At 40.3% G+C, this 12,288-nt stretch overlaps 1 protein-coding gene across 1 annotated transcript in view; it reads left to right on the forward strand.

Annotated features, from left to right (window-relative positions):
* The first annotated feature begins 781 nt into the window (after window positions 1-781).
* LOC107719253 (uncharacterized) overlaps window positions 782-12,288 on the forward strand; it is a 29,020-nt gene continuing 17,513 nt past the window's right edge. The window contains exon 1 of the mRNA XM_016526635.1: window positions 782-1,170. Within this exon, the coding sequence (XP_016382121.1) occupies window positions 782-1,170 (389 nt within the window). The remainder of the gene's footprint in view (window positions 1,171-12,288) is intronic.

Here is a 12,288-nt window from a genome sequence, read left to right on the forward strand (position 1 = left end):
TCTCGAATGGAGCAGCGATAGAAGGACACTAGCAGAGGGTTCTTCCTGAGGATCCTCAAGAAGTAGAGTCGCTTTTTTTGGTTCAGGAGAGATCCTCGGCGAAGTATGGAAATCTGAAGGAGAAATCTGAAGGACCCTCTCCATGCAGACCCCGCTGATGTGTAGTGGTGTGTGATCCGTGTTGTGCTTTCGGAAGTCTATGATGAGTTATTTGGTTTTTGAAACGTTCAGGGTCAGGATGTTTACCCCACACCATTCTGTCAGTCTCTGGACTTCATCTCTGTAAGCTGTTTTATCACCTCCTGAGATGAGTCCAATAACGGTCGTGTCATCTGCGCATTTGATAATGTTGTTGGAAGGATGGGTTGGGGTTCAGTCATGGGTGTAAAGGGCGTAGAGAAGTTGACTCAGCACACAGCCTTGTGGGACACCTGTGCTGAATGTTAAGGTGGAGGAGGTATAGGGGCCTAACTTAACCGTCTGAGGGCGGTTGCTCAGGAAGTCCTTGATCCAGTGACTAGTAGATGAGGAGAGCCCCGATCCAGCATTTTGGCTACCAGTCTGTCAGGAACGACTGTGTTGAACACTGAGCTGTAGTCAACGAAGAGCATCCTCACGTAGTTGTCCCGCTGTTCTAGGTGGAGCAGTGCGATGTGCATCTTCTGTAGACCTACTGGCTCTGTATGCAAACTGATGTGGGTCGAAGGTGTCTGGGAGGCTGGCTTTGCACCTCATAATGACTGGGGTAAGTGCAACCAAGCGGTAGTCGTTGAGACCACTGATGACCACTGAGGACACTGATGTTTTCTTCGGTAGTGGAATAATTGCTGCTGACTTCAGGCAGGATGGCATGGTGGCTGTTGACAGGGACATGTTGAAGATATTTGTGAAGACTGCAGAGAGCTGGTCTGCACATTCCCTGAGCGCCCTTCCCGTCACTCCGTGTGGGCCTGCAGCTTTCCTTGGGTTAACAGCCCTGAGCACACTCCTAACGCTATGTTCCTGTACTGTGAATGTCTGCATGTCTGTTGGGGACGGGTGTGGGAGGTGTGACCGTCTCAGCCGCTCTCACCTCGAAGCGGGCAAAAAAGCAGTTGAGTTCCTCTGCCAACGAGGCATTAGCATCAGAGATATTGTGAGTGTCACTTTTGTAGTTTGTGAGGTGCTGAGGTGCTGCCAGAGTCGTTGTGGGTCGTTGTAGGTGAAGTGGTCCTCAGTCTCTCTTTTGTACACTGCTTTCGCACCCTTGATGGCTCTCTTCAGGTTAGCTCTGGCTGCACTCTAGAGGGCTTTGTCTCTGGACCTGTCATCCAGGGCTTCTGGCTGGTGTAAATTCGGATGCGTTTGTCAACAGTAACATTGTCGACACAGTTCTTAATGTAGCAGAGCACTGTTGATGTGTACACCTCCAAATCCTGGTTCTCAAAGACATCTGTAGCCTTCCTTTACGTTGGAATAGGCCTTATCCAAGGTGTTTTTCCCCTTGTAGCACATTTGATGTGTTGATGGAATTTGGGGAGAACTATTTCTGAGTCTGCTTGATTCAAATCCCCTGCTATTATGTGGACGGCATCAGGGTGGGTAGTCTGGTGGGAGTTTGTGGCGTGTAGCAGATAGCCTTGAGCCACATTAGTGTTAGCATCCGGTGGAATGTAAACAGTTGCGACCATAACAGCTGTAAATTCTCAAGGCAGGTAGAAGGGCCTGCATTTAACAGTCAGGTACTCCAGATCGGGGAAGCAATGACTGTCAACGATGTTGACGTTTCACTAGTTGTCGTGTACATAGATGCTTATCATGTACATAGTTGTCTTTGTTTCTGTCCCAGCGGAATTACGTGCGTCCCGCTAGCTCCATGGCGGCGTTGGGTATGAGCGGATTCAGCCATGTCTCTGTTAGCAGAAGGATTCAGCAGTCCTTGTTATTTCTGGCAATCTGCAGCTGTAATTCGTCCCGTTTGTTTGCAAGTGATCTGGCGTTAGTGAGAAGGAAGAGGTGGTTTGTGGGGTTGTTCCTTTAGCTTAGCTAGTAGGCCCGACCAGCATTTTGCTTCCCGTGTCTCCTCCGCATTCGTCGCTTGCCAGAGTCGATAACAATCCATGGAGAGCCTGATGTCCTGGCTATCTCCTCCGGTATGTTGTGTGACTTCAGAAAATCACTTGTGACTGCTTGTTTGCATCGAAAAGCTATGTTTAAGATATCTAATCGACATGTATGAAAACAAAGCTGTGAGGGATAGATTTACAATGGCACGCACTGCATAAAGGTCCTAGTCCGTGCAATAATTGTCACAACTCATAACTTTCAAAACTATTTTCATGAAGTTTTTTTAACAGTACAACTTATAGAACACACTGTACTTCAGTCCCTCACAGCCTCGTTTTCATTCCTGTCAGAAATTAAATGCGCTGCTACTGTGACTAAAGTCTATAAACAACAGAGGACACAACCTTAGAAAGAGCTTACATTAATAATCATTGATGATCATAAAGAACAGCACACCCATACACAAACCCATACAAGCTGAACTTAAGATCTACAGCAACCATAAAGAGCTTGGATGATTTCAAAAGTGGAGGAAAAATGAGAGAAATCTTAGCATGTGTTTCAGAGACAAGATTCATCTGTGCCCTCGCTGGACTGAGCAAATTGTCAATAAGTGCTGAGAGGTTGAAATAATGTACCTTCTAATGAGCCTTTCACAGCACTTCAACAGCACAGACGATAATAGGACAGATAACCATTTCATCACAAGGGCTGGTAGTCTTGAGATTAGGTGTAATAATTGAGGTTCTCCACACGCTGGTCTAAAGAGGACTGGCGAATAGAAGTAAAAACATGGGGCAACTGTTCAGTGAAGTATTTCAATACACGGCCTCTACAGTAACCTGGCCCTGGCCTCTTCTGTATATTACAATGAAGCCTCCTAGATGTTTTCAACCCAGCTTTTATCTTATAAATGGGTGGAAAACTGATTTAACTGGTGGAAAAGTCTACTGCCCTCAGTTCCATATTAAACTTCCCTTCACACATATGGGTTGCACTGATCAAATTGAATACGCTTTATCTTATATTTTATTTATCTGTCACATGTTCATCTCTGAGTTTCCCGTTTCTGGTGCTGGTTATGTATTATTTTGTAGTTTAATTCATTATTGGTTCTTCTGATTGTTTCCCCGGGTGTGTCTTGTTTGCTTATTATCACTTATATATTAAAGCCCATTGCCTTTGTGTTTCTGGATCAGTTCTTACTCTTGGTTCCTCACGATTGGGTTCTTGTGTTTTGTATTCTTGAGTTTTGTTATTTGTGTGTGTGTGTGTGTGTGTGTGTGTGTGTGTGTACTGTTATTCACTACTTTATGGGGACCAAATGTTCCTACAAGTATAGTAATACCAGTATAACTTGGACTTTTTAGATCTCCATTAGGAAACAAACTTATACATCATACAGAATGCCATAACAAATGTCTAAAGTGTTGTTTTTCCTTGAGCAGCACTTCACATGCAGTACTGATAATAGATCCACAGCAAGTTTTTCAAAGAATGAATGAAACTGACTGATGTAATGGTGCTTTTCCACTGCGTGGTATGATTCGACTCGGCTCGGTTTGCGTTTCCACTACAGTTTAGTACCGCTTTAGAGTGGGCGGGATTATTCACATATTGTTATAGTTGCGCCGCCTCTATTGCCGCCACTCCTGAAAAACTTTTTCATTCCGCGTCGCCCCATCAAGCTCTCACTGGATCCGCTCCTCTGCTATCAACGAGAGGAACGTCTGTACTTCCTCAACAGACAACGAAACAGCCACTTTTTGGTTGTTAAAAAAGGTGCACTTGTTCAAAACAGTTGCGTTCGATCCTTCGCTGGCTGTGCTGATTTAAATCTAGCGGTTCTGTTGTGTTTGTGTCGCAAGTTCAGTGACGCAGGTAGTGATTCTCTCCGGCCAATCCGTGATCAGCAGAGTTTACACATCACGTTTTTGAACCTCAACCGAGGTGGTACTAAAAAAAGCACCAGGTACCAGGTACTGTACCCAGTGGAAAACCCCCCAAAAGTGAACCGTACCGAGCCGTACCATGCAGTGGAAAAGCGCTATAAGACTTACTGTAAACACAGACCACAATGCAGTGCTTATTTTGTGAGCAGGTTATGTAGTAAGGTACCCACAAACCCACAAAACATCACAAACAGACAAAGTATTGATGAGATTGTCTTTATAGGCTTCATATATGTTGTTAGAAGTCATTTATATGAAATCAACTGAGACACAACGATTGCATGCAGACTGTATACAGATATGAAATTAAAAAAAATATATATATGTTGACTTCTACATACAAGTTTTGTCTATTCTGTGATTTACTCTTCGACCACAATATGTATGTCTTAAATGATCTTCATATTGAAGCCTAGGCTCATTGGAAAAACATGTCTCTTCCACAAAAAAATTTACCTCTACACACCTATAGAGAATGAGGAGTTATGTCACGACGTTTTCACTCCGCGTTGCATTTCGCGAAGGCATCATAAAGTGCTACTGCTTTGACAATACCACCAAAGCTTCAACTTCTGAGAGGGAATTTTGAGAAAGCACTTCAGTCTTTGGATGTTGGTCACTTTAGTAACATTAACACTTTGGACTCAATACAAACAGCAGAGATGTTATGGATTCTCTATTGTGCATGATGAACGCTGCATTAGCATGTCGTTCCAGACACGTCTGCCGTTTTGAGACCGTGCTCTGATTAAATTGGCAAACATTCTGCAGAACGTTACAACACCTCGATTATTGTGTTTTCTTATTAAACACAATCTCACTCCAGGCCTGATTACTATCATCTAGTAAACATATGCTAATTAATGAATGTCTGTTCATGCCCCGCTGGAGCGCACGCTTTCTAAGGAAATTAATTCCAGAAGTCGACAGAAACAAACACAGATGAACTAGCACTGGCTGGGTCAAAGGTCACCCCTGCAGAGCTGTCAGTCATTGATTATGAAGAACTGAGATGGAAGGATGGGGTCATGCATGCTAAAACATTTTGAAATCTGCAACTCTCTACATTGAGAGTAAAACACTCGCATATGTGGCTAAATATTCACTCTGGGCGACTGAATTTCTAACGATAGCCACTGGCTAATACATTCTTAGATTTTACTCACCAGTGTGTGTTAGAGGCTAATTACAAGTTTAGCACAGATATATTTTCACTCGCTGAACACTGACTGAGTGCTTCAGAGGTTCACTCTCCATCAAGCGATCTGTACTATTTCAATTCATCTCAATGGATGTGCTGCGCACCTGTATTTGACGCACCGTAAACTCTAGTGTGAAGATGCACGACTCGAGCAGAAGATATGCCGGTTTCTCTGGTAGTGGGCGGAGCTAATGCGCAAACGGCAATCTCATTGACTGGCGCTCATCTATTACCGTCCCTGTTTTGATTTCAGCAAATCAGTTCTAGCGAATGCTGAAAACGTGATTAATATTCATGAACCCAGCAGTTAGTAGTAGTAATATTAGTAGTAGTATTGTTTTTTAATAATAATGACTATTATCCATGACCATCAATATCTTAAGCATGTGTGTGTAATATAGTATATCAGTCTGGCGAGTAAACTAAAAAAATGTATTAGCCAATGGCGATTATATTGCCGAGGTGTGCGTAGAGGGTTGATCTGTCACTTTTAAAACATGAATATGCTAGAAAACATATTTAAGGAAGCATTTTAATAAAAAAAAAAAAGAGTTTGAGACTTTCTTTAATTTATCTGAAAGTGAATGCTCAATATATGATAAGAATACATATTCATACAAATGCATTTATGACTGTAATTATTTTAAAGTTAATATGTTATCTACACTGAAGTAGTAAATAAAACAAATATTGCTGGAGAAAAAATACTATTTCAGTTTTTCTACTTCAAACTGTAATGTTTAATTACAACTGTTTGTGTAATTCAGAAATTTTTTTCAGTGTATCTCAGTTTGAACAATCTTAGTTTATATAGCCTTTATATATAAATTTATTTGGAAAATTGTCAGTTGTCACAATATACTATTATTTTATAACAAATATATGAATTGAACAAACAGCTCTGCTTCTAAATCATTAAATTCATTTATGACCTTCTCTGGGCTAATGGTGATGAATAGTGTTTGCAAGTGTGTTTAACCAGTGCTGTTTCGTTTTGTAATTTATATTATGTGCAACATGTAGAACTGTCTGACATTTATGAGAAACCAAATCTTGTTAAAGTCAGAAAAGACTCTTTCAGTTTCATGTTTGACGTTTTCCAGTACAGAAACTCAAGAGGATCAAACGTGTCTCCAACGTCAGACTGAAAACTCCACGGGGAAACTTTCTCATTGCAGCAAGAAAGGATCAATTAGACATCCGGAGATGTGAGGAGACATTTAAATGTTTCTATGTATCTTGTCCTGATAATGTTGTGTCATTTCAGTCTCACATTCATGCCAGTGATGTAGAAGATTACAGGTTGTCACACTTCCTCAGCTTCGCCTGATTGGACGCCGTCGGCACAAAGGATGCAGCGGAGCGGCAGAGACAGACGCAGGGCAGGTATCAGAGCGCTTTTAATTGTGCTCCAAACGGCGTGAAATCGACATTTTCTGAGGCTCTTTGATCGGCTGTCAGATCGTGGCTCACCGAGGGCGTGGCGGGGCGGGGCTTATCAGCAGGGGTTTATGGGTAAAATGGCCATGACTGCATGGAGCTGAGCAATGATCACTGTGAGACGGACAAACAGAGAAAGAGCACAACTGTGTGTTTTGACAGGCCTTCAGAATCATTCCAACTGTTACTAGCTCATCACAATCATATAATATATTTTCTGTGTAATGTACATGATTTTTGGAAGAATCTTTACACTGCTACAAAACGGACAAAAAACTTCTGTCCTTTAGTGATTTGATTTGATGAGTGTGCGTGTGTGCATGTGTGTGCGTGAGTGTGTGTGTGTGTGTGTGTGTGTGTGTGTGCAGGATCACAGAAACACAACAAGCTGCAGTCAGACGTGGCGCTCTGTGTTCATCTCTGGCCGCTGCTCCACAACATGTCCTGCTGTTTGGATGAAATGCTCTATAATAGTTCTGTTGCTTGTTTTTCCTCCTAACATTTACATTTTAGAAGCTCACAACAGCACTAACACATACACAGTTCCATAACTAGAGAAATATGCCACTATATAGATGCATAGTAACACAATAGCATGTGGTGATAATGTTGGCAGCTGTGGTCTACAGGTGCCGCCCTGAACGCCAGTAAACTCGGTTCACGCTTCTCTCTCGCTCCTTCTGTGACGGGAGAAACAGTAATGGACGAGCTGCTGCGGGAGATAATTAGATTAAATGAAAATGCATGTTGTCTGGGAGTGACGTCCTAAACCTCTAATTAAAATGAATTTGCTGCAGAACAGGCGGGACAGACGCTGTCGTCTTTACAAATAACAGCGGCCAAACCACAGAGCAAGACAACATTCACAGAGACGTTATTAAAATACGACATCAGTGAGCTGAGTTTAAGTCGCAGGAAAACGGTTTAAAAACGCTACAGAATTAAGTTCTTAAATTGAATAAATCTGCATAATTTAAGCATTGTAGCATTTCTCAAATAATGTGTGAATTCATAAGCATTATGCCGGCAATATGGGCTAAAAGATTGTGTTTAAAGTCAGCATGAAACAGATATTGCCACACTACTCCAGTTCACCAGGTAACAGTTTGTACACAATTAGTTGACAATAAAGTAAAAATAAATAAATTAATAAATAAATTTAAAAAATATACATATATATAAAGTATAATACTGTCATGAATCCGGTCCCTGTTGTTCCTCCCACTCGCCATCAGAGGGCTCCATCACCTTTCCCCCCCGGACTCCATTTCCCATAATTCCCTGTCTGGGAACTAATTACCCTCTCACCTGTTTCCTATCACCCGGACTATTTAAGCAGCTCCTTCACCCGAGTCATGTTTTGGTCTTGCAGGGGTAGATTGGGGAGCAAGTCGGCAATCACTAAAAAGAATATACTGTGCTATGATCAAACCAGTAATAGATTATGGTTGTGTAGTATGTAGAATCCACTTTAAAGAAAAAAAAAATTTATTCAGTCACAAGCTTTAAGAATACGTTGTGTGGCGTTCTGAACATCTTCTATTCCAGCAATACAGGTAGAAATGGCAGTAATGCCTCTGGAAGTTAGGGGGTTAAAATAAAAAATGGCATACTGGAGCACACTTAAGAGACAGAGAATCGCCCAGTGAATAGGTTCTAGAGAAAAGCTGGGAACATAAAAAAAAATCAATAGTTTTGGATGGAATGTCGGAAAATAAGCCCTGGACATAAGAATAAATCATATAAATATTAGTCCTACAGTGATATTACCATCAATTCCCTCTTGGTTTGTCCCTAAACCAGATGTAGACCTGACATTGCAAATAAGTTGAAAACAACGGAAATTATCATATAAAATGATATAGTGGTAACGCAGCACTTAAATCATATAGTATTCAAATATTCACTGATGGATCAAAGAACCCAGAATCTGCAGCAGTTTACAGCGCATGTTTTAAATACGGTGTTGAAAAACGAATTACAGATCATGAGTCAATATATACAGCAGAAATTATTGGGGTTTGAATGGCACTTCAGTGGGTGGAATAAGTTCATCCTATGCATGTAGTGATTTGCTCAGATTCATATTCAGCTTTAATGAGTTTAAACAGTGGGAAATCAACATACAGGCAGGGCATCTTGTATGAAATTCTACAATATTTGTATAGAATATGCAGAGTAGGAGTGAACATTTCCTCTCTATGGGTATGGGCACATGTGGGGGCAGAAGGTCATGAGGAGGTGGATCGTTTGGCAAAGAGATCTCAAAAACATCCTGAGAAAGATATCTATGTCCCACTTGGTAAAACTGAAGTGAAAGGAATAGCAAAATCTGCTCTAAATAGGATATGGCAAGAGAAATGGGATAATGAGACAAAAGGTAGGCATCTATACAATATTCAAAATAAAGTCAGGGTTGAGAGAAACAGTTATGGATCCAGAAAGGATGATTCTATAATAACTATAGGCTTCGAATAGGGCACACATTCCTTAATTATTCACTGCTCATCATAGGGAAAATCACTAGGGGTGACCCCGGATAGTGGAAGATTCGATGCTTCGATAGGAGGAGCCTGATTTGACACCAATCTCTCAGTCGAATATTCGCGGGGTGTTATGATCATGCTATTTTGGCTATATGGGGGTGCTCAATGTCTGATTTCACATAGAACTACTGGTTTTCTCCAAATAAGTTAATATACAGCCTATTAAAATAATGCTGTAAATAAGAATCTGAAAAGAAAGAAGCTTCAAATAAATATTTTAACATGCGTGAATAAATCCAACCACCCCTATAGATTTAAGTTTCACTTTCCATAATCCGACAGAGAAGCATCTTGGCAGCAGGGATTTAAAACTTTAACAAGGCTCAAACTGACACCGGCAGAGTGAAAGACTGGATTTTTCACTCGATCAGGTAGGGTACAAGTGATTTCAAAATATTTAATCCGGTTTATATATATTGTGTGTATATATTATTTATCTCGTATAAGATGCATTTGGTTGAGTTGTGCTGCAGTAAAGCGCTTCATTATATGTAGTACTACGGTGATTATCTCTTCAGCGCGCAGTGCGAGCAGGACAAACAACAATGCAGAATATTAATAAATAAGACTGGGACTGTCATATACATAACATTATATTGAGAACCCTATTATAATAAAACGCTTTTAAATAAAACTAAACTAAATTTTTTGAGTTTAGTTGCCGTGTTTCTGCACGTTGTTGTGTGAAGAACGCGTCCACAAAAGGATTTCATTCATGTGAATTTTTAGAGTTTAGTTGCCGTGTTTCTGCACATTGTTGCGTGAAGAACGTGTCCACAAAAGGAGTTCATTCAGAGCCGCGCAGACACGTTCATGTGCATTCGGGGCATTTTGTGCAGATAGCCTATAAGTCCTAATATTAACATTATGTTGTATAAATAACGAAGCGTATTCTATATGAGATAAATGATGAGTTAAATCCCATTGATTAAAAACCTGCTGCTTCATTCTACTGGTCATCTTCAGCGCGCACAGCTCAAAACAAAAATGCAGAACATTAATAACTAGTCATATACATAACGTTATAATGAGAGCACTATTGTAAAAAATGGTGTGAATTCTAAGAGTTTCGCTGACGTTTAATGTTAACTATCTTTTAATGAAAACATAAAACATTATTTTTGTATCTGTGAGGCATTCGTTACACATTTTCCCTATGTGTTAATGTAATTATGACTGTCGAATGTCTGACTTGACTCTTGGTAATGTATTTTGCTCCACCCCCAAAACATATGATTCGACTAGAAGTCGACTATCAGCAAGATTAGAAAATTCCGATTCAACTATGAAAATCCTTAGCCGGGGACACCCCTAGAAAATAGAATCTGAAAACTGCCAGAAACAGTTGAACATGTTTTGATTCATTGTTCAAAATATAACAGAGAGAGTTTATAGAATTATTAAGACATAGGAATTAATGACCTGTCAGTAATGAGTATATTATGTAGAGCACAGAAAGAGTCAAGGTAATGAGTTAGCTAAGGGAAACAGGATTGTTCAGTAGAATATAGGCTAGTCTTAAAGTTTTTTTTTTATTATTATTTATTTATTTATTTCTTATTTTTTAAATTCCCAATCAACGCTTCACACTCCTGTCCAGTTGGTGGCGGTAAATGCACCATCTAAGCTGGTTTGCCAACCACAGAAGAAGAAGGTTTGTTTTGCTCTTCCTACATTACTCAGCGCTTACCCTTGTTTCTCTTGGACTGTTTCCCTGGTTTCTGATCGTTTGCTGTCTGCACTGTAGTGATGGGAGAAATTAACCATTTCGAAGCTTTGAATCAATTGATCCAATTGCTTCGCAGAAGGATTTACCGTTTCGAAGCGCTCGAAACACCACACGCTGGTGACGCCTGCTGCAGCAAAACTCAGACCAAAACATGCATAAAAACCGCTTTTACAAAACCAATGCAAATGTTTTCTTGAAAATATATTAAATGCAATAAAATAATAAAATACCATTTAAAAATGAAGTGTGTGTATAATATGAATCTTTAAAATAATTATTAAAGAACTCGCATGATTCAAGGGTTCACAGAGATCAACCCCCCCCCCAGCGGCAAACAATTGGAATTTCGAATCGTTTTGAAACAGTTATGACGTAACAAAGCCTCGTTTACTGAAACCACATGACTTTGGCAGTTTGATACGCGCTCCGAACCATTATTTCAAAACAAATGATTCGCAAAGTTTTCGAAGCTTCATGAAGCAGTGCCTCGAAAGCGGCCATCACTACTGCCCTGATCTTCGCCTGTTGTGTGGATTACTCTCTTGCTTTGCCTCTGCTATTGCTGTTTTGCTAGTGTTTGATCCTGCCTGTTTTTGACTACACTCTTAACATTAAAGCTGCATTCGGATCTCTACTTCACCATAACAAATACAATAATCTACAAGTTATGAAACTGATGAGAGCAATGCCATTAAACATTTTAGATGTAGGTTACACACATTTAAAAACAAATAGAGCCCATAACTATCATATTTGTTCACTATTGGCAATCACTCGTGGCCATAACATCTACAGCAGTTTGATGTAGTTATGCTATGAGTGTATGTTTCAGGAGGATAAAACTGTGTTCAGAAACCGAATCTGTGCGATATTAATACACTTGTGACGACTGTAACACACACACACACACACACACACACTCACTTGTTGTCTGTCTTGTTGGTCTGATTGTGAGTGGTGTGGGTTGACGGGTCTTCAGGTGCACTCATACACCGAGCGTCTAATAACCAATTATTCCTTCACACACACACACACACACACACGCACACCTGTGACCCGAGAGCAGCACATCGTGTCTGACATCTGACACACTTTCCATCCATCTTCAGTGTTCATGCACTTCTTCTGTCCATCGCTGCCCACATCTGTCTTCACACACTCATGAGTGCACTGTTCACTCTGAAGCTCCAGTCACAGCTTAGATCTATCGAAAATATTTATTTGTTTCCCTCTTAGTGAAAATTGTTTAGATAATATTAGCAACAATTTAACCTCTCTATTATATATCAAAATAGTTTGTATTCATAACATCCTGGCACATTTTCCACAACTATTACATAACATTATTATTATTATTATTATTATTATTATTAT

This window comes from Sinocyclocheilus rhinocerous, unplaced genomic scaffold (genome assembly GCF_001515625.1).
Source record: "Sinocyclocheilus rhinocerous isolate Xijiao unplaced genomic scaffold, SAMN03320098_v1.1 scaffold3227, whole genome shotgun sequence".
In the NCBI taxonomy this organism is placed as follows: domain Eukaryota; kingdom Metazoa; phylum Chordata; class Actinopteri; order Cypriniformes; family Cyprinidae; genus Sinocyclocheilus; species Sinocyclocheilus rhinocerous.